The sequence below is a fragment of the Lactuca virosa genome, chromosome 6 (assembly GCF_052849685.1).
Source record: "Lactuca virosa cultivar CGN04683 chromosome 6, Lactuca_virosa_CGN04683_v6, whole genome shotgun sequence".
Lineage (NCBI taxonomy): Eukaryota > Viridiplantae > Streptophyta > Magnoliopsida > Asterales > Asteraceae > Lactuca > Lactuca virosa.
The window spans coordinates 222,306,870-222,334,717 of record NC_136431.1 but is presented as its reverse complement, the minus strand read 5'-3'; the positions used below and the strand labels follow the sequence as shown (position 1 = coordinate 222,334,717).

Below are 27,848 nucleotides of genomic sequence, written 5' to 3'. Positions count from 1 at the left end.
ATGTGCTTATCTTGCCAAAATGAGTCACCACAAGAGCTTCTTCTTCTTCAAAGAAAACAAAACACCATTAACACAAAATATCCAACAATGGCTCATGGGGGTCAAAAGGATCAAATGGGGCTCAAAAGGATCAAATTTACTGGATCGTGGTCCCCCGACCTTTTTTGTTATTGAGCAAACTCGGCGAGTATAGGAGATGACTCAGTGAGTTGGCCATGGTTTTTGGGTTTTGAAGACTGAAGAACTCGACAAGTTCAAGAAGGAACTCAACGAGTTGTGTTGAAAAGTCCCGAATCTATTATAGGGAGGAACTCGACGAGTTCATGAAAGAACTCAACGAGTTGGATCGCGATTTCAAGGTTTTATGATTCATGGAACCGAACGAGTTGATGGACGAACTCGGCGAGTTGAGTCAACCAGGATGTTGACTTTGACTTTGACTTTGACCAAAGTTGACCCTTAAGGAGGGGGGGGGTCATGAGTATGGAAGGATAATTAAAGGAAATGTTTATGTGTAAGAGTCTGAGAGGGGTTGATTTCAGAGCAGGAGTTTTGCAGCTATTCCCAGTTATCGAGGTGAGTTACCTTCCAGTAGGAGTGGGTCGAAGGCACCAATGTCGGCCCACTAGTATTGATTATAGTTGAGATGATTGTCTTTGTGATAGTTGTCTGGTATGCCACTATCTGTTATGCTTTATGTGCTAGTATGTTATCTTATTATGTAATAGTGGTAGGGGTGAAATAGTCTCCAGTTACCGGTTGAAAGAAACTGAAGGGGAGGCCATCACCCAGATATGCTAGGAAGTGTGTGATTTATATGTATATGCTAGGGTATTATGTGGTAGTGGTAGGGGTGAAATAGTCCCCGGTTACCGGTTGAAAGAGACCGAAGGGGTAGGCCATCACCCATATATACTAGACAGTTACCGGTTGAAAGAGACCGAAGGGGTACGCCAGCACCCAGATATGCTAGGCAGTTACCGGTTGAAAGAGACCGAATGGGAGGCCAGCACCCAGATATGTTAGGCATTATGTTATTGTATGATATATGGTATGATGGGGGAACTCACTAAGCTTCATGCTTACGGTTTATAGTTTTGGTTTCAGGCACTTCTTCTTCGAAGGGAAAGGAGCCAACATGATCGCAGCGCATCACACTACATTTTCCGCACCAGAGATCTTTGGGATTTATCTCTGACGATGTTTTATTATGACATGTTTTGACTATCGATACATTGGCTTTTGATATGAGTGATATTATGATTGTTTTTAGACAAACGGTTTTATAATTGTTTAATTTAAAATGAAATTTTTGGTCTTGGATTTTGGGATGTTACAATATTAGTTTTAGTAGTTAGATAGTTAGTTTGAAACTTGTAAAAAAGTAAATGTAACTAACTTTTGGTTATTAAATAATAAAGAATTATTTATGAGTTTTTTTACTACCTTTTGTCAATTGTTTATTCTTGTGTTTGATTTTTGCATGTTTTACTTCCCGAATAATATGATTATTCAAATTCTACAGTCGATTATACTTTTGGAAGTAAGCAGTGAATTAAGACTGTCATGAATTGAATTGTAGATTGTCTAAGGAGTTTTGGACATAGCAATGGTATTGGTACAATGTTCATGAGTACATTGAAATGGAGATTTAAGTATTGGATTAACCCACGCTCAAAGAATTATTTCATGAAATTAATCACGAGTAATTCTGAGACTATAATATCTTATAATCTTGAAATAGAGATATATGAGTTGTAGTTTACAAGTTGGTTGTGCATGGATAATATGTAAACACATCAATAACTTGATGTTATAAATCGTATTGAGTCAAAATAGAGAGCTCACCTTGCACTTGCTCACATAATTTAGCCACCTCGCCTAGGAGAAACTATTGTAAGTCGTGCATCTCTTTGCATAGATCTCCACTAAGTTAATTTATCACTCCATTCATGCTATCTTGCATTTCTTCGTTATCTAATGCCATCACACCCATTTGTTGATGTGTATTCTCAACTTGATCGCACAACGTCTCCATACCAGTCTCGATTTCGCCAAGACTCTTATCTAGGGATCCCTATATATCCTTAGACTTACCTCGTCCATGGCTTACACCTTGACGAGTCTCCTCCCGTCCTCGATTTTCTTCGTTCGCTATAACACCAACATCACCATTAACATTCTTCTCCATCTCACCCGCAATACCTTCCTTTACTTGATTCACTCTGATACTACTTGTCACGAACTTGACTCTTCAAGTTCACCGTTCGACACTTAGTCCTCAAACTAAGTCAGCCTAACTTAAACCACCACACATAATCAAGGAAAGGAAGAAAAGAACTCACACTTGAAAGCTCTTTATTGCTCTAGATAACTCAAACTCAATTACAAGGGGAAGAGAAATGAAATAGAAGAGCCCTATATATACATGAAACAAGAAGCTACTAGGAACTAAAGAATATCTTTAAAGAGATAATTCAAACTCAACTATAAGGTACCGACACAACATATATGATATCATGTTTTGTTATCGGTGATGATCATTTTGTGAATTTTTATTGACAAATTTTGTCAATTTTAATATTAATAATACTTATTTAAATAATTAAATATGTGTCACGTCTTTCAATTTTTTTAGTACGGTAGTTTATTTGATATTTTCGTTATTTACCTTATACAAATTGTTATATATATATTCAAGTTATGAAGAAAAGTAACAGTAAAGTTCCTAAGAGATTGGCAGAAATGGTCCCTCAACTATATTTGGGTCATTTTGTGTCAATACGCATATTTTGGGCGGCCTCTTTGAAATATCTTCCATCCTTCCAGAACTCTCGATTACTATCCACAATTCACGTTTAGTTGGAAGAATGCCTGCAAGCAGACAAACGAAAGAGAGGGAAAAGTGAAGGCGCATCGGTCGATTTGCAAAGGCGATATGGTCTCCAACTTCGAGGTCGAACTACGCGAATGAAGGGGAAGCGAAGCCGGCGAAGCGCACCACCGACGGTAGTAGCAGAGGACGAAAGTTGCAATCACGACAGCAACAAATGGCGGTGAACAGGTGTTCGGTGGCTTTTGTGGAGCTAGAAGGGGAAAAGAGTGGTGCGGCGGGGTGGGTCTCGGTCTGTGGGATGGAGACGGACTGCCTCCTCCGGCGATTGCAGGTAAATAGACGGGGCTGCTTCAGCAGTCCCAGATTCTTTCTTTTCCTTTTTTTATTGTTTGATAGAAATCATTGGGGTGTTCAGGAGATATTGATGATATAAATCGTTCCCTTGCTCTTCTTCTTTCCCTTCTTTTAACTGTAAATGTTTAACCAAACGTTAAGCGGCTTGCAGCAGCTTCGAGAACAGGAACTACCGATTCTGTTCTCCTATATTCTAATTTTTGTGATTAAGGGATAATCTGTTCCGATTTTACTCGATATAGAGCTACCATTCCAATTCTTTGAAGGAATTGCGTTTATAAACCTAAAATTTTACCTGTGTAATTTCATGAATGAAAATTGAAACCGTTCAGGTCCCACTCCTTTGGAATCTGTAATTTCTTCTTAATTTTATATTTCATTTGTATTCAATTTCATGAGTCTGTTATGATTTCTTTAATTTTTTTCTTTTCGATTTTGGATGAGGGATTTGATACAAAAAGCCCTATTAAAGAAGTGGATAGATAGAAGAAGCATTGCCTCTCCTGATTTGCTCCAGCATACCCAGATTGCAATGTTGGCGTTTTAGTCTTTTTTTTGCTCCTGTGATCACTGATTCATCTTGCTTGCATTATAGTGCACCGATTTCAGTGGCATCTTACCCATAATTGTAACTAACCTCTTCTTTTGTATGTGGAACAGAGCGAAAGTTAGGGTTTGATTTGAAATTTCGACATCATCACCGGTCCTACAATTTCGTTTGGTGTTTACTTTGGGTTTCCACCTTCTCTGGTCTAACATCAGTTACAAAGTTCTTCAAAAGTTTTAGTCAAATTTTTGTTCAGGAACAGAATACGCACTGCGTGCATGATTGGGAACAGGAGAAGTTTGACTTTTCTCTTCCGTTTCGGGTCATATGGTGCTTCTCTACAGTCGACATCCGTCAAAAGTAAGGCCTCATATTGTTTCATTAGATTATGCTCTCTATTAACTTTATAGTTCCATCTATTTTTTTGCATACAATTATTCTGTGTATTGGTGTTTGACTAACAAGTATTTGGTTGAATGGCTGAGAGGAATCATGCTATCATCGAATTGTCTGCTCTTTCTCTTTTGTGTGTCGTCATTTATCATCAATTGTGGGAAACTCTATAGAAGCCGTGTCTTACTATAAAGGTAATTCTGGTCTGTTATATATATATATATATATATATATATATATATATATATATATATATAGTTGTGCAATAAAAGTCAACATTCTTTTACTTAGAACTGATTCACAAAGCTTTTTAGGAAGAAGAGCTGGTGAATTTAGTATTATTTGAACTACTGGTTCCCTCTTGAACAACACCCATGGAACAAGTAATAGCAATTAGTCCGATAACAAATAATGAGCTGAGAATGAAGACAGGGCTATTGTTTTTCATGATTCCATGAAGTGATTTCGTATGTAGAGGATATCATTGGAACCAACAAATACTTTGAAAAATTGGCGGACTTCTATAACGACTACATTCACATGACATCAGTTTTTGATAATCTTTTTGAATGTTATAACGTTTGTGATGCTCATGTCTTATTTTTCGTTTATTAGGCTTCAAGCTTCAAGTGCAAACAAGTATTGGGTGGAGTAGGTGGTTAAATTAGCTGATAAAGAAAGTGCAAACCTGGAGGTTATAAGGTTTCCTTCAAGAATTTCATTCGCACATTAATTCAATATATACTATTTCAAAGATATAATTTTAAATAGGTTAATTATTTTAGGTAGGAGTCTAAGTCAGACATGAGTGAAAATAGTTGCATTGATCGTTTGTTTGTTGCTTATTCTGATAAAATGCTTAATCTGATGCTGATAATGTGACAATTGTGAATAAGGTATCATCAAAAAGTTCTACTACTAGAAAATAGAGTAAATTAAAAAATGGTCCCTTCAACTTCTTAGTTTGAGCATGTTTACTCCCAAATCGAAGCCCTTTTCAGTTTTGGTCGTTATTTCAACGTTTAAGAGACCCAAATCCATATGACACCTTAAAACAAGCACCAAAAGTGAAAGATGTTTCAATGTTGGACATCAATATAAGTTTAATCTTTAGCTTTTACATGCTACAAATCAATAAAGAAAGGGATGTGGTGGTTGAACGACCATGTCATCGATCATGCTGATTTACAGGTGTTTGTTTTGTAACTTAATAATATTCTTACTCATTATTTGCGTTGTAAATGATCAGATATTAAAAAAAACTCATGAAGTTTTACAATTTCTTGACAGATGGGATAACGATATGATTAGTTTAGTTGCCAAGGAGCAAAAGGAGAGGAAGATTGCAATTTCTTTTAAGGCAACAGAAGGTAAAATTAGGTAATTCATGCCCAAGTTAACTGGATTGGATGTTGTTGGTAGGCATATCTTCAAATTCAGTGGGATTAGTGTGTTTTCCAGTTGTTAATGAACACCTTAAAAATATGCGGTTAATATTACAGGTTTGGACTTCAAAGTAGAAGTGGGACATGTGGATCCAAACGGCATTTTTCATCCTGGTAGATATCCTTTCTTAAAATTTGTTTATATAAAATGCATAGCTACCACACCGACACATTTTCCATTGTAACTCTCTATCCACCCACCTGCTTGTATATATATTAAAGATATGAAAACTTTTAACAGTAAAGTTCCTAAGATGTTACCATAAATGGTCCCTCAACTATAAAGATACGTTATAGTTCAGATTTTTTACACTAGACTTTGTCATATTGCCAAATTAGTCCCTAAAACAGTACTTGACCACAATACTGCTTCTCGGTTACCATAGGGTTACCACAGGGTTACACATTTTATTTCCCGATCCTTCCACCGTCTTCCTATCTCCCACCGCTTCTTCATCTCGATCCTTCCACAAGGCTTCTCTTCAGAAGCGATTGAGCACCGCCATGACCGCTGTCTGCTTCGGTTCGTGTCGGCGTTACCCCGGTTAGTTTAATCCTCCACCATCTATATTTCATTTTTTTCTGTGACGCTCAGCAACCGTCATTTTCACCTCCGTTACTCACCGTGACACAACTTCTTCTTCTGAGAATAGTTGGCTTCAACTTCTACGGCCTCTTCGTCGTCTGCTCATCGGCTAAGATCTTTGGTCGGGTTCCCTATCTTCTCTTATCTATTCCAACTGTTTCCCACCGTCTGTAAATTGATTTCGGCCTCCGGTTTGACAACTTTGTTTTCGCTTTGATTTTAGGAATGTTTTCAGGATTTTGAAATCACTAGCGTTGATGGGTAGACCACAGCACACCGCCTCCCTTCTTCCAATCAAATGGTGTTCTGCTGCTCGCTTCCTTTCTTCCGCCTCCGGTTTTTTGATCTCAAATTAGGTAACTAATAATGTCTAATCCTTTGTCATTTTATTAAATTGTATTTGGTCTGGTGATTTGAATTGAAAATTAGGTCCTTGCACAAAGAAATTGTGCCTTCAGGTGGAGTTTGAGAGATTGCACGCCAAGTGTTCGATGAAAGTACTCAAATACGTCAACTGGTGTTGTGGGTTGAAGAATAGCCTTAGTGGTTTCTACAAACGAAACAAACTTTCTATATGTATCAGCTGTTGTCTCACCAGATGATGTTTAGAAATATGCGCGAAAATGACAACATATATGGGTGAGTTTGTATAAATTTACTTGCAAAAGCTTCCATTTGAATTCAATAATAATAGTCTCATAACAACAATAGGGAACCAAAAGTTCAAATTACTTGCCTTAGTATGAATACAAAATGGAGTTCAGTTGGAACTTATGAAATACCATTCATTAGGACCAAATATAGATATGGTGATATAGTTGACATAGTAAGTTCAATTTGCTGCCCAGGTTCTATTACTTTTCAACTTCTATTAATTGAATTGATGTATTTTTTGAAATTTAAAGAAATTGCATGGGTTTTACTTTTTACTTATTTTATGAGGCAGTCATTAAAGCATTGTTGGATAGAATGTCTGAAGAGAAGTACATCTAGAAGATAGCCGTGAACCTTACTTACTCAACATCGCATACTTGAAGTCCAATCAGGTAATGACAACGACCATAATTGATACATTTTTTACACTTTAATGCATTAACAAAAATTTTAGTTTGTATAGATTTAAAAAACTCCAGGTCTCTTAATGTTGTTCTTTATAAAAAAAATATTTTTGTTGCTTTATTTTTATAACGATTCTATCACATTTTCTTCTTTAACAGATGTATAAGTCCTTTTTTCCTCATATTAGGCAGAATTCATTCTTCGGCTTGTAAATTTGCTGCCATCTTACTTTTCTGAAGGGTTTATTTGAAGGTATTTTCTTATTCTATTATGCATTACAACTGCCATTTGATAAAGGGTATATCTGTAATTTATGAGTGACTTCCATTGAAATTCCCCAGGATTCGTGTATACTCTGGAATCAATATTTCTTCTTTATTTAACAAATTATTTGTAAAGTGATCAGGCCAAGCCACATAGCCAACTAAGCATTTGATGAAGTGACATAGATTGGAGGTCGTCGCCCGGTCAACAAATCAAAAGGTTTACTGTTTTTCATCTCATTCATTCCCTAATCCTCATTCTGTATCCCGACTTTAAGGTATTAACCTTCTGTGATTTTTTTTAGGAAGTTGATATTCTTGATTATTGTTCTCTTTACTGGTTTATTCTAGAAGGGTTTGAACCTTTTGATTTGTTTTTTTTAAACATGGGATGATTCAAGCCATTATGAACAAGAACTTTAGTTGCTCTCATTCATTGACTCATTTTCTCTCACACCCAGTTGAAGGTATTCATCAATGGCAGATTGTTATTTGCTGAATATAAGCATAAAAGTAACAGTATTCTTGGACCAAAGTTGTCTATTTTGGTCACTTTAGTTGCAGCAGAATGGGTGGGGTTCCAATTGTTTTTTTTTTCTTTTAGGGTCATATTTGACACTTTGTTATTTTATTAGCCGATAGCTTGGACACGTGTTATTAACTCTGGATACCTTGAACTGTGGACTTCTTCTTGAAGCTTCTCGCACCGCTTATCCCATCTAATCTAACCAAGGGTTAGTTTACTTCCTCCATATCTTCTCGATTCTTCTGATTTTTCTTCATCTGATTTCTTCTGCTTCATTCTTTTCTCGATCTTCTCTCAAGCGATGATGAAGCACACTACTGCCAATTTTCAGACCGGGGTCACCGATGGCCTTCATCCTCACTTCGACCGACTCAAATGAAGTCGGTTTCTTCACCTTCAATTTCTTCCATCAAGAGAAATATCGACGAAGGTAGGTGCGGTGAGGTTGGAAGACGAAAACATAAAAAAAATTGAAATCAGGACCTAAGAATATACATGGGGTTTTGTATGAGCAGAAGGAGACGAACCCTTCATTCAGGTAAAATCCACTTCAGTGATTTTCTTCAAATCGCTTCTTGATTCGAGTTTCTTCCCCATAGTTCACACTTTGGTTTCTTAGATCAATTGGTTTTCCCGACTCGACGTGCTTCTAATGTTTAATTGTCGATCTTTTGGTGGTGCTTCTGCTGCAGACTGTTGTTGTAATTGTCGATGGCTGCTTGAATTGGTTTTCTCAGGTAAAGTCTGACCTTTTAATTTCTTTACAATACGTTTTGTGTGACATCTCCTAATTTCTCGGCCAGAAAAGACCGATTTAATTTATGCTTTTTAAAATAAAATCAAAGAAATCTTTTCAAAAGATGTTGCGGAATTGGTCCCCAAACAACATATGATAAAAGTTTATCAAAACCCTTCATTAAGAAGGTATATATTTTCCATATATATATCAAAACCTCGGGATGTCATGTTCCGATACAGATCAAAATCATAAACAAGACATTATAAGCCTTACTACAGTTATTTACAACTACTGGCCTATAATCCAAAAATCTCACGTCATCCTCCGACTATGCTCGGGGTCCACTACCTGTAATCATAAAAAAACTGAGTGGGTCAGGATTGGGAGCCTGGTGAGCATATAGGGTTTTCAAACCACAATAATAATAAACTTATTAAATTCATCAATCAATAATAACCCTGATTACCCGTTCCCGTTATCCTCACTTTACGTCCCTAAACACTTTTCACAAGGGACCTAGCCTAAAGAATATCATCGGGATGGACACTACAGCTAAGGGGTTTCCTTAGCCATACATGTCCTAAAGGCAACCATGAGGGGGATTGGAGTACAGCGAATAAACACCCAAGTTCATTAACACCTACAGGTTGTGGGCCTGCTAGTGCTTCCTACTGGACTGTCTAGAAAGTCTGTGGTCGTCATCCAAACTCCGCTAGATGACTGAATCACAAATCACAACGAGGCCTCTCATCACTTTATTTCATCACACACCAACTATCTACCCATGTTCTACCCAACATATTTGTAGATAAAAATACTTATACAGTTTAAAACTTGTATAAAACATCAACTCAACAGTCACCTCAAATAAACAATTAATATATTTACACATAGCACGTATTATAAGGTAAATACTTCATATCTATGTGTAAAATAAAAGTGACTATACACTCACTTGATTTGATGAAAATCGGGCAGCAATTCGTTTCCTAAAACGTTCGTTTCTAATAAAACCGGGAGTTTTATTCAGAAACCAGGCTCTGCGAGGGTCGGACTTCGAAACCGAAAAGATAAATTTCCCGGGCTTCACGGGCACTTCGTGGCGTATTCCGGGGCTTATAATCAATATCGGGGCTTTGGGGGATGTTAAGATGAAGAAAATATGAAGAAAGTGGTGAAAGATGGTGAAATCCCAAAAGTACCCGAGAAGGCTCGCATGACCCTTCTATTTATAGGGGTCCGAAGTCCTGATCCGACGGCTGAGAAGGAGCCACGCGTCGCAGATCCGAAGCTCGAAGGGGGATGGCTCGCACGAGGTCTGCGCGTGCGAAGGCTTGCTGTCCTCTCCTGATTGGATCGAGGTCTACTGGTCCAAAGTAGAGGCATCGTGGCATGCTGCGAGGGTTCGGTCTCGTGCAAGAAGGTACGTGTCGCACCGCTATTGGACCACTTCGGATCAGATCAGGTGCTCGGATGACTCAGCAGCTCAGACACCTGGCTCGCCTGACTCACCAATCTCGGACACGTGGCACGTTCTAAGCGAGGGTGACGTGGGAAATCGTGACTATGCGAATTTTCTCGGTTTTTGTGCAAAAACTTCTAAAATCCATGACTTTCGCATACGAGCTCCGTTTTTGACGTTCTTTATATGCACGCGTAGGTGAAATTACGCTCTACAACTTCCGTTTAGACTTCATCAGCTAATTTTGATTTTAATTTTTATATTATTATTTTTAACAGACCGGGACAGGAAATCCGTTAAAAATTCATAACTTCTTCATTCGACGTCCGTTTTCGTCAGACTTTTTACCGTTGTGCTACTAATGACGAGACCTTCGATTCTCGTTTAGGTCGTGTCGGCTAAAAATCACTCGATATAAAATTCGAGTTTTTAGCTGTCTACTGTTAAGCTGAAACTTCGAAAAATCATAACTTCCTCATACGAAGTCAGATTTGGGCGTTCTTTTTATGCCTACTCTCGGTTTAACGAACACTACGAGTTGCGTTTAGATCACTAAGGCCAAAAAGTAGTTTATCGAAAACTCACTTTTTACGACATTCGGCCCCGTGCCGGTTTGTCGCGAAACTTCGACAGGTCATAACTTCTTCGTTATAACTCGGATTTCGGCATTCTTTATATATCCGTAATCCTTGTCACGCCCACTACAAGTTTCTTAATAGATATCGGCTTTATCTAAAATTTAATTTTTGACGCTCATTTTTATTCTTAATTAATTAAACCCTAATAATTAAGCATAAAACACATAATTCACATAATATTCACATAATTCCTTTTTCATTTCTTCAAAATGATTTACAAAGGTTAACCTAGATTATAATGTCAATATTAATGCCTAGCCTAGAAACACGGGCATTACAATTCTCTCCCCTTTAGGATGATTCCGTCCCCGGAATCACACATCAGCAAACAAATGCGGGTAGCGACTCATCATGTCACTCTCCGTTTCCCAAGTGAGATTTGACCCATTCGTATGTTTCCAACGCACAAGCACTAAATCGACCATCTTGCGTCTCAGCTTCTTAGTCTTACGGTCAACGATTGTCTCAGGTTCTTCGATCAACCTCTTGTTTTCATCCAACCTTAACTCAGAAATGGGAATTATGTCGGGCACATCTCCCGTGAACTTTCTCAAATAACACACATGAAATGTGTTATGAATACCCTCCAGTTCTTCCGGTAATTCTAGCTTGTAAGCTTGATTCCCGATCCTCTGAAGAACTTTAAATGGTCCAATAAACCTTGGACTCAACTTTCCCCTCTTACCAAATCTTATAAGTCCCTTCCACGGCGAGACTTTAAGTAAAACCGAATCTCCAACATCGAAGGATATCGGTTGTCTTTTCTTGTCAGCATAACTCTTTTGTCGATCTTGAGCAACTAACATCCTTTCCCTTATCACTTTTAACTTTTCAGCAGTCTGATGGACTATTTCAGGTCCCATAAACTGCTTTTCCCCAGCTTCCACCCAGCATGATGGCGTTCGACACTTTTCTCCATACAAAGCGTGATAAGGTGCCATCTTGATGCTTGAGTGGAAACTATTATTATAGGAAAATTCTACTAAAGGTAAGTGTTCATCCCAGTTACCTTGGAATTCTAGGGTACATGCTCTCAGCATATCCTCCAATGTTTGAATCGTTCGTTCGTTCTGACCATCGGTTTGCGGATGGTAAGCTGTACTCAAACACAACTTGGTACCCAATTCCTCTTGTAGACTCCTCCAAAACCTTGAGGTAAAACGGTTGTCACGATCGGATACAATCGTTAACGGAACACCGTGTAGCCTCACAATTTCCTTCACATAAGAATTCGCAAGTGTATCCATAGACCATTTCTCGTTAGCGGCTATGAAATGCGCACTCTTAGTGAAGCGATCAACGACCACCCAAATCATGTTGTGACCGTTCCTTGTTCTGGGCAGTTTAGTCACAAAATCCATAGTGATATCTTCCCATTTACCTATGGGTACAGGTAAAGTATCTAAACTCCCATACGGTTTCTGATGTTGTGCCTTAACCCTAGCACAAGTTACACACTCGGCCACATACTTAGCAACATCGAGCTTCATCGTCGGCCACCAATAATAGGGTTTTAGGTCCCTATACATTTTCGTACTGCCGGGATGAATCGAGTACATGGTTTTGTGAGCTTCTTCCATCAGAAGACCTCTTACTCCTCCCATCTTAGGTACCAAAATCCTATCTTTGAATACCTTCAATCCCTGACCGTTCGTATCAAACACCAATGTTTTTCCCAAACGTTCCTCCTTTCAGTCAATTTTCTCTAAAGCTTCCTCCTGAGCTTTCTTTATACTTTCCACAATTGTCGAGACGACTTCAATTCTCAACGCTCTTGGCCTTCTCTTTTCAAGATTTACCTTCCGACTGAGAGCATCAGCAACAACATTTGCTTTACCAGGGTGGTAAAGTATCTCACAGTCGTAGTCCTTGAGTAGTTCCAGCCAGCGCCGCTGTCTCATGTTCAATTCCTTCTGATTAAAGAGATATTGAAGACTCTTATGATCAGTGAAAAGTTTACACTTAGTACCATAAAGATAATGCCTCCATATCTTTAAGGCGAATACTATCGCTGCCAACTCCAGATCATGAGTGGGGTAGTTCTTTTCATGCTCTTTTAACTGCCTCGATGCATACGCTATCACTTTATCCCTTTGGGTCAGAACACATCCTAACCCAACTCCAGAGGCATCACTATAGACTGCGAAGTCCTCGACTCCTTCAGGTAACGAAAGAATTGGTGCTTCACACAGTCTCTTCTTTAACTTTTCAAAGGTCTCCTTATGCTTTTCATTCCAAGCATAAGTAGCTCCTTTGTGGGTCAAAGCTGTTAGTGGAGTAGCGATCGAAGAAAAGCCTTGGATAAATCGGCGATAATATCCGGCTAATCCTAAAAAGCTTCGAATCTCCGTAGGGCTTTTTGGTTGTTCCTACTTCATCACAGCTTCGATCTTTGCTGGGTTAACCATTATTCCTTCTTGGTTAACCACATGACCTAAAAATTGGACTTCTTGAATCCAAAATTCACATTTGGAGAACTTTGCATACAGCTTCTCCTTTTTCAAGACTTCTAGCACTTCACGCAGATGCTTGTCATGCTCTTGCTTGCTTTTCGAATAGATCAAGATATCGTCTATGAATACTATCACGGATTTATCAAGGTATGGTTTACAAACCCTGTTCATCAAATCCATGAAAGCTGTTGGGGCATTGGTTAATCCGAACGACATAACCAAAAATTCATAGTGTCCATATCTTGTTGTGAACGCAGTCTTTTCGATATCCTGCTCCCTCACCTTCAGTTGATGGTATCCTGACCTAAGATCGATCTTCGAGAAATAGCTCGAACCTTGCAACTGGTCGAACAGGTCATCGATCCTCGACAACGGATACTTGTTCTTTATTGTCGCTTTATTCAGCTCTCTGTAATCGATGCACACTCTCATGCTCCTGTCTTTCTTCTTTACAAACAACACAGGGGCTCCCCTGGGTGATGAACTAGGTCGAATGAAACCTTTGTCCAATAACTCCTGAAGTTGTGTCATAAGTTCTTTCATTTCGGTTGGCACTAATCGATAGGGTGCTTTGGCTATCGGCGTCGTTCCTGGTAACAAGTCGATACGAAACTCAACTTCTCGATCAGGGGGCAATCCGGGAAGATCTTCGGGAAAGACTTTCGGATAGTCACACACCACCGGAATATTCTGCACCTCCTTCTTTTCCTTCTTAGCATCGATCACGAACGCTAAATATGATGTACACCCCTTGGCCAAACACTTTCTGGCTTTCATTAGGGAAATGATTCCAGAGTTTACTCTGCGTTTGTCTCCGTACACCATAAACGACTCTCTCCTTGGCGGGTTTACTTTTACTATTTTCTTCCTACACAATATTTCGGTGTCATTGGCACTAAGTCAATCCATTCCTAAAACTATGTCGAATCCATTTAACTCGATAGGCAATAATTCCTCGTGGAACTTATTCCCATCCAAGTCAATAAGGATATTTTTCATACGATGGCTAACAGGTACAAACTTGCCACTAGCAATCTCGACTAATAAGGCATTAACTAGTCTATCTACAGGCAAAGCTAGTTTTCTACCAAATTCATGCGATATAAAGGAGTAATTGGCTCCAGAATCAAACAAATTTTGGGCAGGCAATTCGTTTACGAGAAAGGTACCTGAAGCGACATCGACTTCTTCTTTTGCAGCTTCAAGGGTCATCTGAAAGGCTCTCGCCTTCGGCTTTGGTGGTAGATTAGGCTTTGCTGCATCCTTCCTCTTTGGACAGTCTTTAAAAACATGCCCTTCTTCATGGCACTCAAAACATACCCTCTTATCGGATGGACACACGTTGGCATAATGCCCAGTCTTTCCACATTTGTAGCAAGTCACCCCCTCGCTACATTTCCCAGAGTGCTTTTTCTTGCACTTCTCACACCATTTCACTTCACTTCCTCCTCCTCCAAACTTCTTAGACTTAGAAAATTTGCTTTTCTTGTTGGAAACTGAAGTTCCTTCAAATTTTCTCTTTTCACCAACTTCTGCCCTCTCCGGACCTTTCTCCCTGATCTGAACCTCCACATTCTTAGCAGCCCAGATGGCGGCTTTCAAAGTGGTTACTTGCTTAACCATCGGACCAAAGTCCGCTGGTAATCCGAGTGCAAACTTGTTGACCTTAGAGAGTTCAGTTGGAACTAGGTAAGGAACAAGCTTCATCTTTTTAGTAAAACTAGCAGCGTATTCAGTAACGCTCATCTTTCCCTTCTTTAAATTCTGGAACTCATTATTAATTTCCAGAAGGTCCTGCTCAGAACAGTATTGCAGTTTCAGTTGTAGCACAAAGTCTTCCCAAGACATCTTACTAGCTTCTCCCTTGGGCATCGAATCAGCTAGTAATTTCCACCAGCTCAACACACCAGACTTTAACAGAGGAATTGCAAGTGCGGTCTTTTGTTTGTTGCTGTACTCACAACTTTCAAACATCGTCTCCATTTCGGAGATCCAGTTCATGACTTCCACCGGTGTCGGACTTCCAGATAGACATGGTGGTTTAGATGCCATGAAATATTTATATTTGCATCCGCGTCCATCAGCTCCTCCATCCTGGTTGTTTTGTCTAACTATCGGTGGGTTGGCTTGACCAAGAGTCCCACTATAGTTCCCTCCTACTGATTGCCCTTCATTCAATACGGGCTGTTCAACAGGTATCGTAGTCTCTTCCCTATGTTGTTTTAGTAATCGCCTTGTCTCCTCCATCTGGCGATCTAACATCATCTGCATCATTGCTTGTACCCCAGCCATCGTCATTGGCTCAGGTGCAGCTCCTACAACAGGTACTTGCTCAACTACTTGAGGTTGAGGCTGTTGATCCCTGTTTCCGTTTGCATTTGCAACTCCATTACGAGTTCTTGCCATTACAATCTATATAACGAATAAGGCGAATTTAGGTCTTTATCCTTGTTAGACATTTCAATTCCCTTATCACTCCGAAACGTTTATATGTTAGTTCTAATATCGTAATCGTACGGTTAGAATCCTACACACATAAGGTTTCCAGATCCGGTCGGCAACAGACCATAGATCCGAACAAATAATGGCACACATGGCAAACACATAGCATTTAGCACATAAGGGCATTTTAGGCATCTTTCCTAAAATAAACTAGTGCTCGTGTCTAAAATATGGTAGACACTCATCTCACAATCATCACTTAGCATTCTAAGTTTAAGTCTAGAAATCCTACAATTTCTTAGTTCGTTTAAGCTAATGCTCTGATACCAACTATGACATCACCTAATTTCTCGGCCAGAAAAGACCGATTTAATTTATGCTTTTTAAAATAAAATCAGAGAAATCTTTTCAAAAGATGTTGCGGAATTGGTCCCCAAACAACATATGATAAAAGTTTATCAAAACCCTTCATTAAGAAGGTATATATTTTCCATATATATATCAAAACCTCGGGATGTCATGTTCCGATACAGATCAAAAGCATAAACAAGACATTATAAGCCTTACTACAGTTATTTACAACTACTGACCTATAATCCAAAAATCTCACGTCATCCTCCGACTATGCTCGGGGTCCACTACCTGTAATCATAAAAAAACTGAGTGGGTCAGGCTTGGGAGCCTGGTGAGCATATAGGGTTTTCAACCCACAGTAATAATAAACTTATTAAATTCATCAATCAATAATAACCCTGATTACCCGTTCCCGTTATCCTCACTTTACGTCCCTAAACACTTTTCACAAGGGACCCAGCCTAAAGAATATCATCGGGATGGACACTACTGCTAAGGGGTTTCCTTAGCCATACATGTCCTAAGGGCAACCATGAGGGGGATTGGAGTATAGCGAATAAACACCCAAGTTCATTAACACCTACAGGTTGCGGGCCTGCTAGTGCTTCCCACTGGACTGTCTAGAAAGTCCGTGGTCGTCATCCAAACTCCGCTAGATGACTGAATCACAAATCACAACGAGGCCTCTCATCACTTTATTTCATCACACACCAACTATCTACCCATGTTCTACCCAACATATTTGTAGATAAAAATACTTATACAGTTTAAAACTTGTATAAAACATCAACTCAACAGTCACCTCAAATAAACAATTAATATATTTACACATAGCACGTATTATAAGGTAAATACTTCATATCTATGTGTAAAATGAAAGTGACTATACACTCACTTGATTTGATTAAAATCGGGCAGCAATTCATTTCCTAAAACGTTCGTTTCTAATAAAACCGGGAGTTTTATTCAGAAACCAGGCTCTGCGAGGGTCGGGCTTCGAAACCGAAAAGATAAATTTTCCGGGCTTCACGGGCACTTCGTGGCGTATTCCGGGGCTTATAATCGATACCGGGGCTTTGGGGGATGTTAAGATGAAGAAAATATGAAGAAAGGGGTGAAAGATGGTGAAATCCCAAAAGTACCCGAGAAGGCTCGCAGGACCCTTCTATTTATAGGGGTCCGAAGTCCTGATCCGACGGCTGAGAAGGAGCCACGCGTCACAGATTCGAAGCTCGAAGGGAGATGGCTCGCACGAGGTCTGCGCGTGCGAAGGCTTGTTGTCCTCTCCTGATTGGACCGAGGTCTACTGGTCCGAAGTAGAAGCATCGTCGCATGCTGCGAGGGTTCGGTCTCGTGCAAGAAGGTACGTGTCGCACCGCTATTGGACCACCTCGGATCAGATCAGGTGCTCGGATGACTCAGCAGCTCGGACACCTGGCTCGCCTGACTCACCAATCTCGGACACGTGGCACGTTCTAAGCGAGGGTGACGTGGCAAATCGTGACTATGCGAATTTTCTCGGTTTTTGTGCAAAAACTTCTAAAATCCATAACTTTCGCATACGAGCTTCGTTTTTGACGTTCTTTATATGCACGCGTAGGTAAAATTACGCTCTACAACTTCTGTTTAGACTTCGTCGGCTAATTTTGACTTTAATTTTTATATTATTATTTTTAACAGACCGGGACATGAAATCCGTTAAAAATTCATAACTTCTTCATCCGACGTCCGTTTTCATCAGACTTTTTACCGTTGTGCTACTAATGACGAGACCTTCGATTCTCGTTTAGGTCGTGTCGGCTAGAAATCACTCGATCTAAAATTCGAGTTTTTAGCTGTCTACTGCTAAGCTGAAACTTCGAAAAATCATAACTTCCTCATACAAAGTCAGATTTGGGCGTTCTTTTTATGCCTACTCTCGGTTTAATGAACACTACGAGTTTCGTTTAGATTACTAAGGCCAAAAAGTAGTTTATCGAAAACTCACTTTTTACGACATTCGGTCCCGTGCCGGTTTGTCGCGAAACTTCGACAGGTCATAACTTCTTCGTTATAACTCGGATTTCGGCATTCTTTATATATCCGTAATCCTTGTCACGCCCACTACAAGTTTCTTAATAGATATCGGCTTTATCTAAAATTTAATTTTTGACGCTCATTTTTATTCTTAATTAATTAAACCCTAATAATTAAGCATAAAACACATAATTCACATAATATTCACATAATTCCTTTTTCATTTATTCAAAATGAGTTACAAAGGTTAACCTAGACTATAATGTCAATATTAATGCCTAGCCTAGAAACACGGGCATTACATTTTGTTTTGGTTTTGGATGCAAATTACTACAAATTGTGAATTTTTTGGTGATGAAATACATTAAACTCTCATGGAAAACAAAAGTTTTCTCAAAAAATTTAGATGATGTTTTCGTTTTCTGCTGAACAGAATCATCGATTTTCACGATCTGGGGAAGATGAATTTAATGGAGGTGTATGAATCAAGCTATTGTGTACTTTCGGTAAAGGTATGGGTTTTTTTATCAGTATTTGATCTGGTTTATCATTTTTTGTTCTTTTTTATGGTTTATTTAACCGATTTGCATTTATTTTTGATAAATTTTCAATTTTTGGTAGTATTTCGCTATGTTGGTTGACAGCAACTAACTTAAGGTACCTGGTCTGCAAACTTCAATGTTATATGTTACTTTTTTTACTAATGGAATAGACACAAAAGGCAAATTCTGACTTTTATAGACAAATAGAACTCAATTTTGACTTATATGGTAAAATTTACCAGTATATTTTGCCTTTTCTAGACAAAGTGATGAATTTTCAAGTCATTTTCAATCTAAATATTAAAAACCGAAGAAAAGTATCATGCATGTTGTACTCGGAATGAATATATGTTTAATTTTTTTTGACCTTAATCATTTTTTATTTCTCTTCCTTTCTGATTTTTCTCATACATAAGAACATAGGCTTCTACTTTTTCAATTCCAAGGGCGCATATGTCTACATATTTTACAATTTTCCCACTGTATCCGAAATATAAGATTTGATGAGCAAAAACACTAGATAATCATTAACCTTTTCGTAATCAATCCAATCTTTATCGTTTTCTTATTAATTTGGAGGGTTGAAATTTTAACAATTACATGGTCTACAGGCTTTGCAAATGCCTGTTACTTTTTGATTCTTTTTTGTTTTCTACTTTATGGATTTGTAGTATAATTAAATAAAAATACCCTTTTTATTACCAACAAATGGAAATGAACTCATTTTACATCACGTATGGATGACCAAAATGGTTCCTTCATCAAAAGGTTGAATTGTTTGACGAAGCTCTATGTAGGTGCAGTGCATTAAGGAGGATAAAATTGGCATTGCTATGGTTTCTTCAATTACTGGTGGAATGGACTTTCACACACGCGTAGGTTATTTTGTTATATAATTTTAATGACATTCCTTGATTTTTCATGTAGGGTTCAGGAGAGGTGGCAGAATAAGAATGTTATCGTAACATTTCACAAGGATTAAGGGGTGTTGGATCAATTGGAGAACAAAGAGGTTGTGGAGGTAAAGAACAAAGATGATGATGATAAAAAAAAATCATGAAGCTCATAAAGAGGAGCAGGTAATCAGACAAGAGGAACGTAGATCTTTGCATTTGTTTTATTCTTACATACACATTATTGCATTAATGATTTTAATTCTATTCAATTCATGATTATCTTTTATCAACATATCCATGGAGATATTTCTATGATAATAATAACATGTTAACTTTATTGTAAATACAGGTCCAGACAGCAGAAATAAAATGATGGAGCATTTTGGACTTTCTTTATTTCAGATTTAGGTCCCAATTATTTCGAACTGATACTGTTAAGGTTTCTGCCATTAGGGCTTCATAACATTATTTCAGGAAAGACTGAATTTATACTATAGAAATTAGGGTTTATTGAAAAGTTAGGAGGGTTTCAACCTTTTGGTTTAATTTTTTTTTAAACAGGGGAAGATTGGAGCCATTGAAGAAACAGGTATCATCTCCACTTGCCGCTTCTTGAAGAAAATGGTAATCATATTGTTTCTATTAAGGTTTTGACTTATTTTTTCCGCTCATATTGTGGTTTGCTTTCATTCTTTTGTACCCTCATGTTAATACCGAGGGCCATATTGTTTAAATGAGTGTCCATAATACATTTTCTCTTCAATTCTTAAACTACCCATTGGAATTTGGAGACCTTATAATGGTGTTATTGAAACATATAACATTTTACTTTAATTCTAATGTTAGGTGCATGATTTGATCATTCAAGGAAATGAAATCGAAGAAGACAGGTGAGGGATGAGGTAAGTATGAAGATGTTCTTTCTGTATTTATTGTAGATTGCATTCTACTTTCATTTAAAACTACCTGGATATAAGATTGTATTTTCATTGTTTTTGAAAATCTATTCAAATATAGCATTGTACTTCTTTTGGTAGCATGATCTATCATTACATTTCCATTCATCCGATTGATGGAAAATTACACAGAATAGCAACATACTTTAATTTGGATACCAATTTATGCAATGCACTTCATTATTTGTCTCACAAAACAAACACATTCCGCCCCGCGCAACGCGCGGGTAACCCCTCTAGTTTTATATTATTTGTGGTTTATAAAAGATCCCTTAATCTAAAATCCAGATGATAATCAAAAGAAAAAGAAACAATTGGTTTAATATTTTAAGTATGTAGATTTGGTTTTTGAACGTGGGAATGAATGTTAATGTTGGCATTGACTAGTCAACGTATAGTGGGAGAAAGACTTTGGATTTCGGAAGTCTAACGTGAAGCTTCCTTTGCGTCGTTGGCGTGTACGTCCCGGCCCTATCAACGCGAAGAAGGCGTTTGTGGAACCAATCCAAAAGACGACTTCATCGTCAACACCATTATTTAATATTTGTTGTTTTATTTCTATAGTTTATAGCAAAACATAGGTAAAATATACGATAATAACACTATTTACAAGATAAAATCAATATTTTAAAATGTTCGTCATAAAATCTGACATCATAAATTGTAACTTACTCCATTTTTTTTTTTGAAATAGTTAAACATTATAAACAATTAAATACTTTCCTATACCAAAAAATTATTCCCAAATAATTGAAGAATACGAGAGACATGACATAGGAGGTACAAATTTAGAAGCAATGAATACGAATATTGATATAATTATTGTCTAATCTAATGAAATGATCTTACAGTCTTAGAATTGGATAAATTTACATGGTTTATGCAAAACGAGCCGATTAACAAAACTCATCAATGTATCATGACTTGAGGTGTTTTTCGGTCATTCGAAGTCTTTTTTGGAGATCAAAAATACGTAATTCTATATTTGTTGATTTTTGGAAACATTATTAATTTTGTTGATTTATATAACTGATTAGAGATTTTATCCAAATCAATTTTGAATTGTTAGGTTTATTATTAGTATATCATTTTTTATTTGTTTGAGACAGTTCTTGAAGTTTATTAGGAAATATCTGTTTAAAAGTAATTTTTTTTTCTTGGTTGTAATTGGTCATTCAATATGATCGTTTTGAACGTCTTAGAATATCTATGTCATTCCAGATGACTAAAACGTTAAGATGCCAAGTCATCCTGAAACAAGTTGTAACGATAAAAATGCCACTCTATTTAAAAACTATGATATTGAATAATGATTAAATATTGTATACATATGTGCGTAATTACATGATCTTATAAAGAAATTTGTGATTAACCTTTCGAAAGTATTCCATCGTGTCCCATGTTACTTACAAGGCATTACAAAGGTTGTCATGATGCCATTTCCGCGACATGGTCCTACACATGTAGAAATGGCACAACTTGTAATTACACCAAATATCTAAGGGTAATTTGATCATAGAAAAGTCCAAGTCAAAACCCATCTTCCCCGTTATACATTTACACTTTTATATACCAAATGGATCATTTTCCCTTTCCATTTCCGCTTCATCTTTAGCAGAAATGGATAGAGAACAGGAACAAATGCAATTTTTGGGCCTCTTCGGCATCTGCAAAGAAAGCTTCAAGATCATCCACTCATGGCGAAAGATCTTCGCCCAAATAACCCTAACCCTAATCCTCCCTCTAACCTTCATCTTCTTGGGTCATCTCGAGATCTCAAATCTACTTTCTCGAGACATCAAACACACCGAATACGAACAAGACGTCACACGTCCAGGCACCACAAGGTACAACAAGCTTTCCGATACACTCTCATCTGAATATATCACTTTAATACTCTTCCAAGTCGCCTACTTCACCATCCTCCTCATCTTATCCCTCCTATCCACCGCCGCCGTCGTCTACACCATCGCCTCCATCTACACCGGCCGTGACTTGACCTTCAAGAAAGTCATGTGCGTCGTCCCAAAAGTCTGGAAAAGGCTCATGGTTACATTTCTATGCATGTTTGCTGCTTTCTTCGTTTACAACTTCATCGCAGTAGTGGTGATGGTCATCTGTATGGTAATCTTTCCTTACAACGCATTCGGGATGGTCCTCCTGTACATCGTATTGATCATTTACGTGATGGGGTTTGTCTACATGACTGTGATCTGGCAACTAGCGAGTGTTGTCTCAGTTCTTGAAAGCTCGTATGGGCTTAAAGCTATGAAGAAAAGCAAGGATCTTATCAAGGGAAACCGAGGTGTTGCGATTTCCATCTTCTTTCTGTTGAATATGTCCTTCATACTTATAAAGATCTTATTTGAAATATTCGTTGTTCACGGAAACTCGTTGCACATGGAGGCATGGAAAAGGGTAGGGTTCGGAGTCTTGTGTTTCCTATTGCTTTTAACATTCTTTCTCTTCGGGCTCGTCATACAAACGATACTTTATCTGGTTTGCAAATCGTATCATAATGAAAACATCGATAAAGGAGATCTGTCTAACCATCTTGAAAGTTATCTTGGTGAGTATGAGCCTTTAAGCGGAAAAGAGGTTCAATTAGAACAATATGAGGTTTGAGCTCAGTTCAATCCAGAAAATCCGTCATTAGCGACGAATTACAGATATTAGCAACGGATTTATCTTCGGGCTTTGGTTGCTAATGCTCCTTTGTGATCTAGCTAGACACGTGTCATATTGTATATTAATATGATTCAACAATTTGATATACAGATTTTCATCTATTGTAAGTAGTTACTGTAACAACTTTGGGTATAATAAAAGAAAAATACGGTGGTTAGATGAATTAGACTTATTTAGAATCACTTTTCGTTCGGTTTGGTTAAGCATCATTATCGATATAGCCAAAATAGCCAAAATAAACCACTCCATTAATTCAGAATGGCGACGTATGAATGGAGCTTCTCCACAAAAACCAACCGCCCTTTTTGTTGACAATTGACTTCTTTTTTAGCCAAAACGACATCGTTATTCTCGATCAATTTCCTTTCGCTGTATTTTGTTAGTTAAGTTTTATTTATTTGTCTAGAATAGAGATGGGATAAAGTACCTAGTTATTTAAGGAAGTTTTATCCTTTTTTTTTAATTTTTTTTATTTACCTAGTTATTTAAGGAAGTTTTATCCTTTTTTTTTAATTTTTCTTTTATTTAAAAAAAAAAAAACTTGGATAATTGATAGTTTCAAGAAGAAATATGTAATTAAGTTTTTTTAAAACAAAATTATGTAATACTTATCCTATTAACTAGTTTAACATGTTATAATTAGCTGATAGTTTAGTTTATTTTTTTGAGTTTTTCTGGTAAATTAAAAATTAGCTTATTAGTTTATCTTTTATTGATTATAAAAAAATTCAATTTTGTATGTGTTATTTTATATTATTTTACATATTCGAGTTAGTTTTAACATTTTTTTTATCCAACAAGCTTATCAACTGCCAATTAGATTTTCACATATCAGTTAATAGTTTTTTTCAACTATTAGTTAGTTTTTCAGCTAGTTCGTTAAATATAATCTTAGTTTTTGTATATGTTGTATTGTTTGTATAAAATGATACAAGAAAAACGACACATCCTTATGTATACGAAACATAATTGTGTTAATTTGTAAAAAAAAAATAAAAAATTGTAGCATAGATTAATAATAAAATAAAACCATTACATTGACAAACATATGATCAATAACACATAATGAGGCATTGGTTAGAGTGTTGCATATACATTCTTCTTAAAGGAAATTATGGTTGCGTATATATTTTGTCTAAAAACCGTTTGCTTAAATAAACTGATACAAATATGATATGTCAAGTATAGCCCACAAAACCAACAATATTCTGATACAAGGAAAATGTCAAAAATATAAGTCAACCTTTTCTTAAGTAAATTTCAACGCTCTCATTTTTGTAAAACGTAAATTATAGCTTGTCACGTTGAAGTCATGACATGGTCAATATTTTTACCGAAAGAGATTGATTATGTGGTAACATAACAAATATTTTTTTTAATAACTAATTAATAAGCATTGTATTTTTTGTTTGTTATTGTTAAATTTTGTACCATTATGAAATTGTGTATTTGGATCTTATGTTGGGATTCATGAGTCATGGCAAGGGAATAGGGATCAGGTCGCAATAGATAAATCTGGTTCAATCCTTATACCCAATCACCATGATGACAAAGTCACAAAGATGTAACAACAACAACAACCATTTGGGGATTTAAATGTATCATGCCTCATAAAAGACTGGATATTGTATCTTATATAGATGAGGGGGCATAGACTCTGAGCTATCTGCTCTAGGCCAAGCCTTATAGTTGGGCAGGCCATGACAACTGGGCCCAATAAATCCTTATGCCTTCAATTAGGTGTCCAACAACTTGCATAATTAATTGGGAAAATGACATATTTGCCCTACCAACTTTCTAGGGTTTATTCGTGGAGTCCCTAAACTATTTTCTTGGCTTTATGAGGGAACGAAGTCGTTTTTGTCGTGTCGATTACGTCCTTTTGACCAAAGTGAATGGGTCATCCGGTTACCCTTTGCCATATTGACATTGGTTGACCAATTTTCTCACGTTGACTTTTAACTTTTCCTACCCTTGGACCCACATCTCTCTCTCTCTCTCTCTCTCTCTCTCTCTCTCTCTCTCGAACACAATCTACCAGGCATCCACCATCGTCTTCTTCCTCTCAACCTTCCTCTCCAACAGTTTACCCAAACACTAACATCTAATAAATACTTTTTCCATTTCTATTGAATTTCATTCGTTTACAATAAATTTCACCATTGTCCATACGTATTCTTTTATAATAAATTCAATAGATTTCACCATTGAAAAGACAATAATTTTTATCCTCTCTATCCCATTTTCATCTGCATGCTAATTCCATGAGCTGGTTATAATGAAAATCAAAGGATAATTTGAAGAAGAGAAAATCGCAAGAATCAAGGGGTTTAATAACGAATCAATGAGATTTAGATGATAATAACGCACACAACCACGAGATTCCAGCTCCGATCACCACCCTACCCCCGCTCTCTTTCCTCTACCCACACGTCTATCCCGAATCAAAACGCAACCTCGACGTGCCATCAAACATCACCGCCCGCGTCAACACCCGTGAGTTCAGAAACATGTATGGCGGCATCCATGGCAGCCGCCGCGACCGCCAGTTCATGTACAGTAGATTCCGGCCATGGCGGACATGTAGAGACGACACCGACATGTTACTCACCTGCATCACTTTCCTCGGCGACTCCTCCCAAATTGCCGCTGGTAGCCACCCTGGCGAACTCAAAGTCTTCGATTCAAACACCAACAACATGCTCGAAAGCACCAGTTCCCATTAACCATGGTTAAATCTTTCATATCGGGGGATACACAGTTACTTCTCTCTTCGAGCTCGCAGGAGGTGTCGTCAAAGATACAAGACATAAGAAAAGAGAGCATGACTCAGCTTGAGGTGGCAATAACTGAGGCGATGCAGTATGATTGAAGCTATGACAGAGGAAGCCTTCTAATTGGTCAATAAGGAGCTGCAATATAAGAAGGTTGCAAGAAGATGATAATCCTTAACTATAATCGTGAATAAATACGGAACGATGCACTGATAATCGAACCAGAAAACAACAAGACCTTGAAATTTATAAACGTAGGCAGGTGAGACAGTCCCCAGGTGTAAGATGCGTGCCATAAAGAGAGAATCGGAGAAGGTGACTCAGCCACAATGAATGAGAGCTGGCGAGAAAAGGGGATCCAGAGGTGGCAAGCAATTTTAGGGGAAACGCCACCGCCAAGAAGGAAAAGTATACATATGGACAATAGTGAAATTCAATAGAAATAGAAAAAGTATCTAAACAGGTGGTTCGAACCGGAAATGGTGATCGGAGATGGTCACCGGTGAAGTTCTTGTAGGGAAGAGTAGAAGGGTATTGGGTAGGGGTGAGGTAATGGTAATCGATGACATGGCATGGCTGATGGGGCAAACTTTGTTGATGTGGCATTGAAACCTGCTATAATAGGTGAAGGTGACTAAAAAGACAGGTTGCTCACTACTTCGTTTCCTTATAAAACCACAAAATAAGTTAAGTGGCTAAATGGGTAAACCCTAGAAACATAATAGGACGTATATGTCATTTTCCCTAATTAATTTCCATATTTATTACCGGTACATGTAATTAAATCTTGAGGAATATTGTATACACCTTTAATAAGAATTATTGTTCACTACAAATTTTGAATATATATATATATATATATATATATATATATATATATATATATATATATATATATATATATATATATATATATATATATATATATATATATATATATATATATATATATATACTAGGTTACAACCCGTGGAAATCACGGGTAAAAAAAAAATAATATTGATATTTTTTTTGCAAATTTACTATTTATTTGACAGGATCTTAATATGAAATCATTTGAAGCTACAAACTTATTTTTTGAGTCTTCATTCATTTCAAAATTTTAAAATATAATACAAACTTCTTCATATATTATAATATACATGATTAATGGTCATTTTTTGACAGTAAAATCATCACATTGACAAATCTCAGGAGGATATTAAAGGAGATTACACAATGATTGCAAAAAGGCATGACACCTGGTTCATCTATGCTACTATTCAGGCCACACTCCTCACAAAATAACTATGGAACAAATGGGATGTGTATTGAACCAAAAGCAATCATTCCAATTAATTTAAAACTACTTTATGTAATGGTATAAATGTTACTGTAGATTTAAAGCACACATGTTAGTGTGTAATGTTCGGAAGATGTTTTTTTTATTGAGGTGTTGATTTGATCAAATTTGTTAAAGATGGATTTCAAGAGCCTATTGCAAGCTGTGATTATCTTTATTGGAATCCTTCAAGGGATGTGTATTGAACCATAGAATCAGATGTGCATTAAACAATAGAAACCATTAAATGGAAACAAAAGAATGTAGCTAGATATGAATAAACCTTTATGGATGGTATTTTTACTAAATGTGAATGGGATCCAATTGTTGTCATATAGAGTGATACATTACTCTGGTCAGTATCGAAACTGTAATAAAAAAACAAAAAGATATAAATTTTCTAGCAAAATTTTAATTTGGAAAAAAAAGCGAAAAAAGAGGCTGAAAAAGTAAAGAAAATGGAGATACACTTCCTCACCCCTTAATCCATATAAGCCTTTTCAGCCTTTTCATAACCGATTTGAGCCATGTCATTGTAAACCTATGAGGAGTTGAGCA

The 27,848-nt window shown here is 37.2% G+C and overlaps 1 protein-coding gene and 1 pseudogene across 1 annotated transcript; one reads left to right on the top strand and one right to left on the bottom strand.

The window, feature by feature from the left end:
- Positions 1-22,127: 22,127 nt before the first annotated feature.
- LOC145122329 (uncharacterized) lies at positions 22,128-23,132 on the top strand. Its single transcript, XM_079057943.1, has one exon. It carries the CDS (start codon positions 22,128-22,130, stop codon positions 23,130-23,132), a length of 1,005 nt encoding a protein of 334 aa, XP_078914069.1.
- A 311-nt stretch (positions 23,133-23,443) lies between these two features.
- The window catches only part of LOC145122328 (uncharacterized), a 7,822-nt pseudogene continuing 3,417 nt past the window's right edge, over positions 23,444-27,848 (bottom strand).

Excerpts from the sequence above, each read along its gene's own strand:
- LOC145122329 (XM_079057943.1), top strand. The coding sequence starts at position 22,128 with ATGGATAGAGAACAGGAACAAATGCAATTTTTGGGCCTCTTCGGCATC.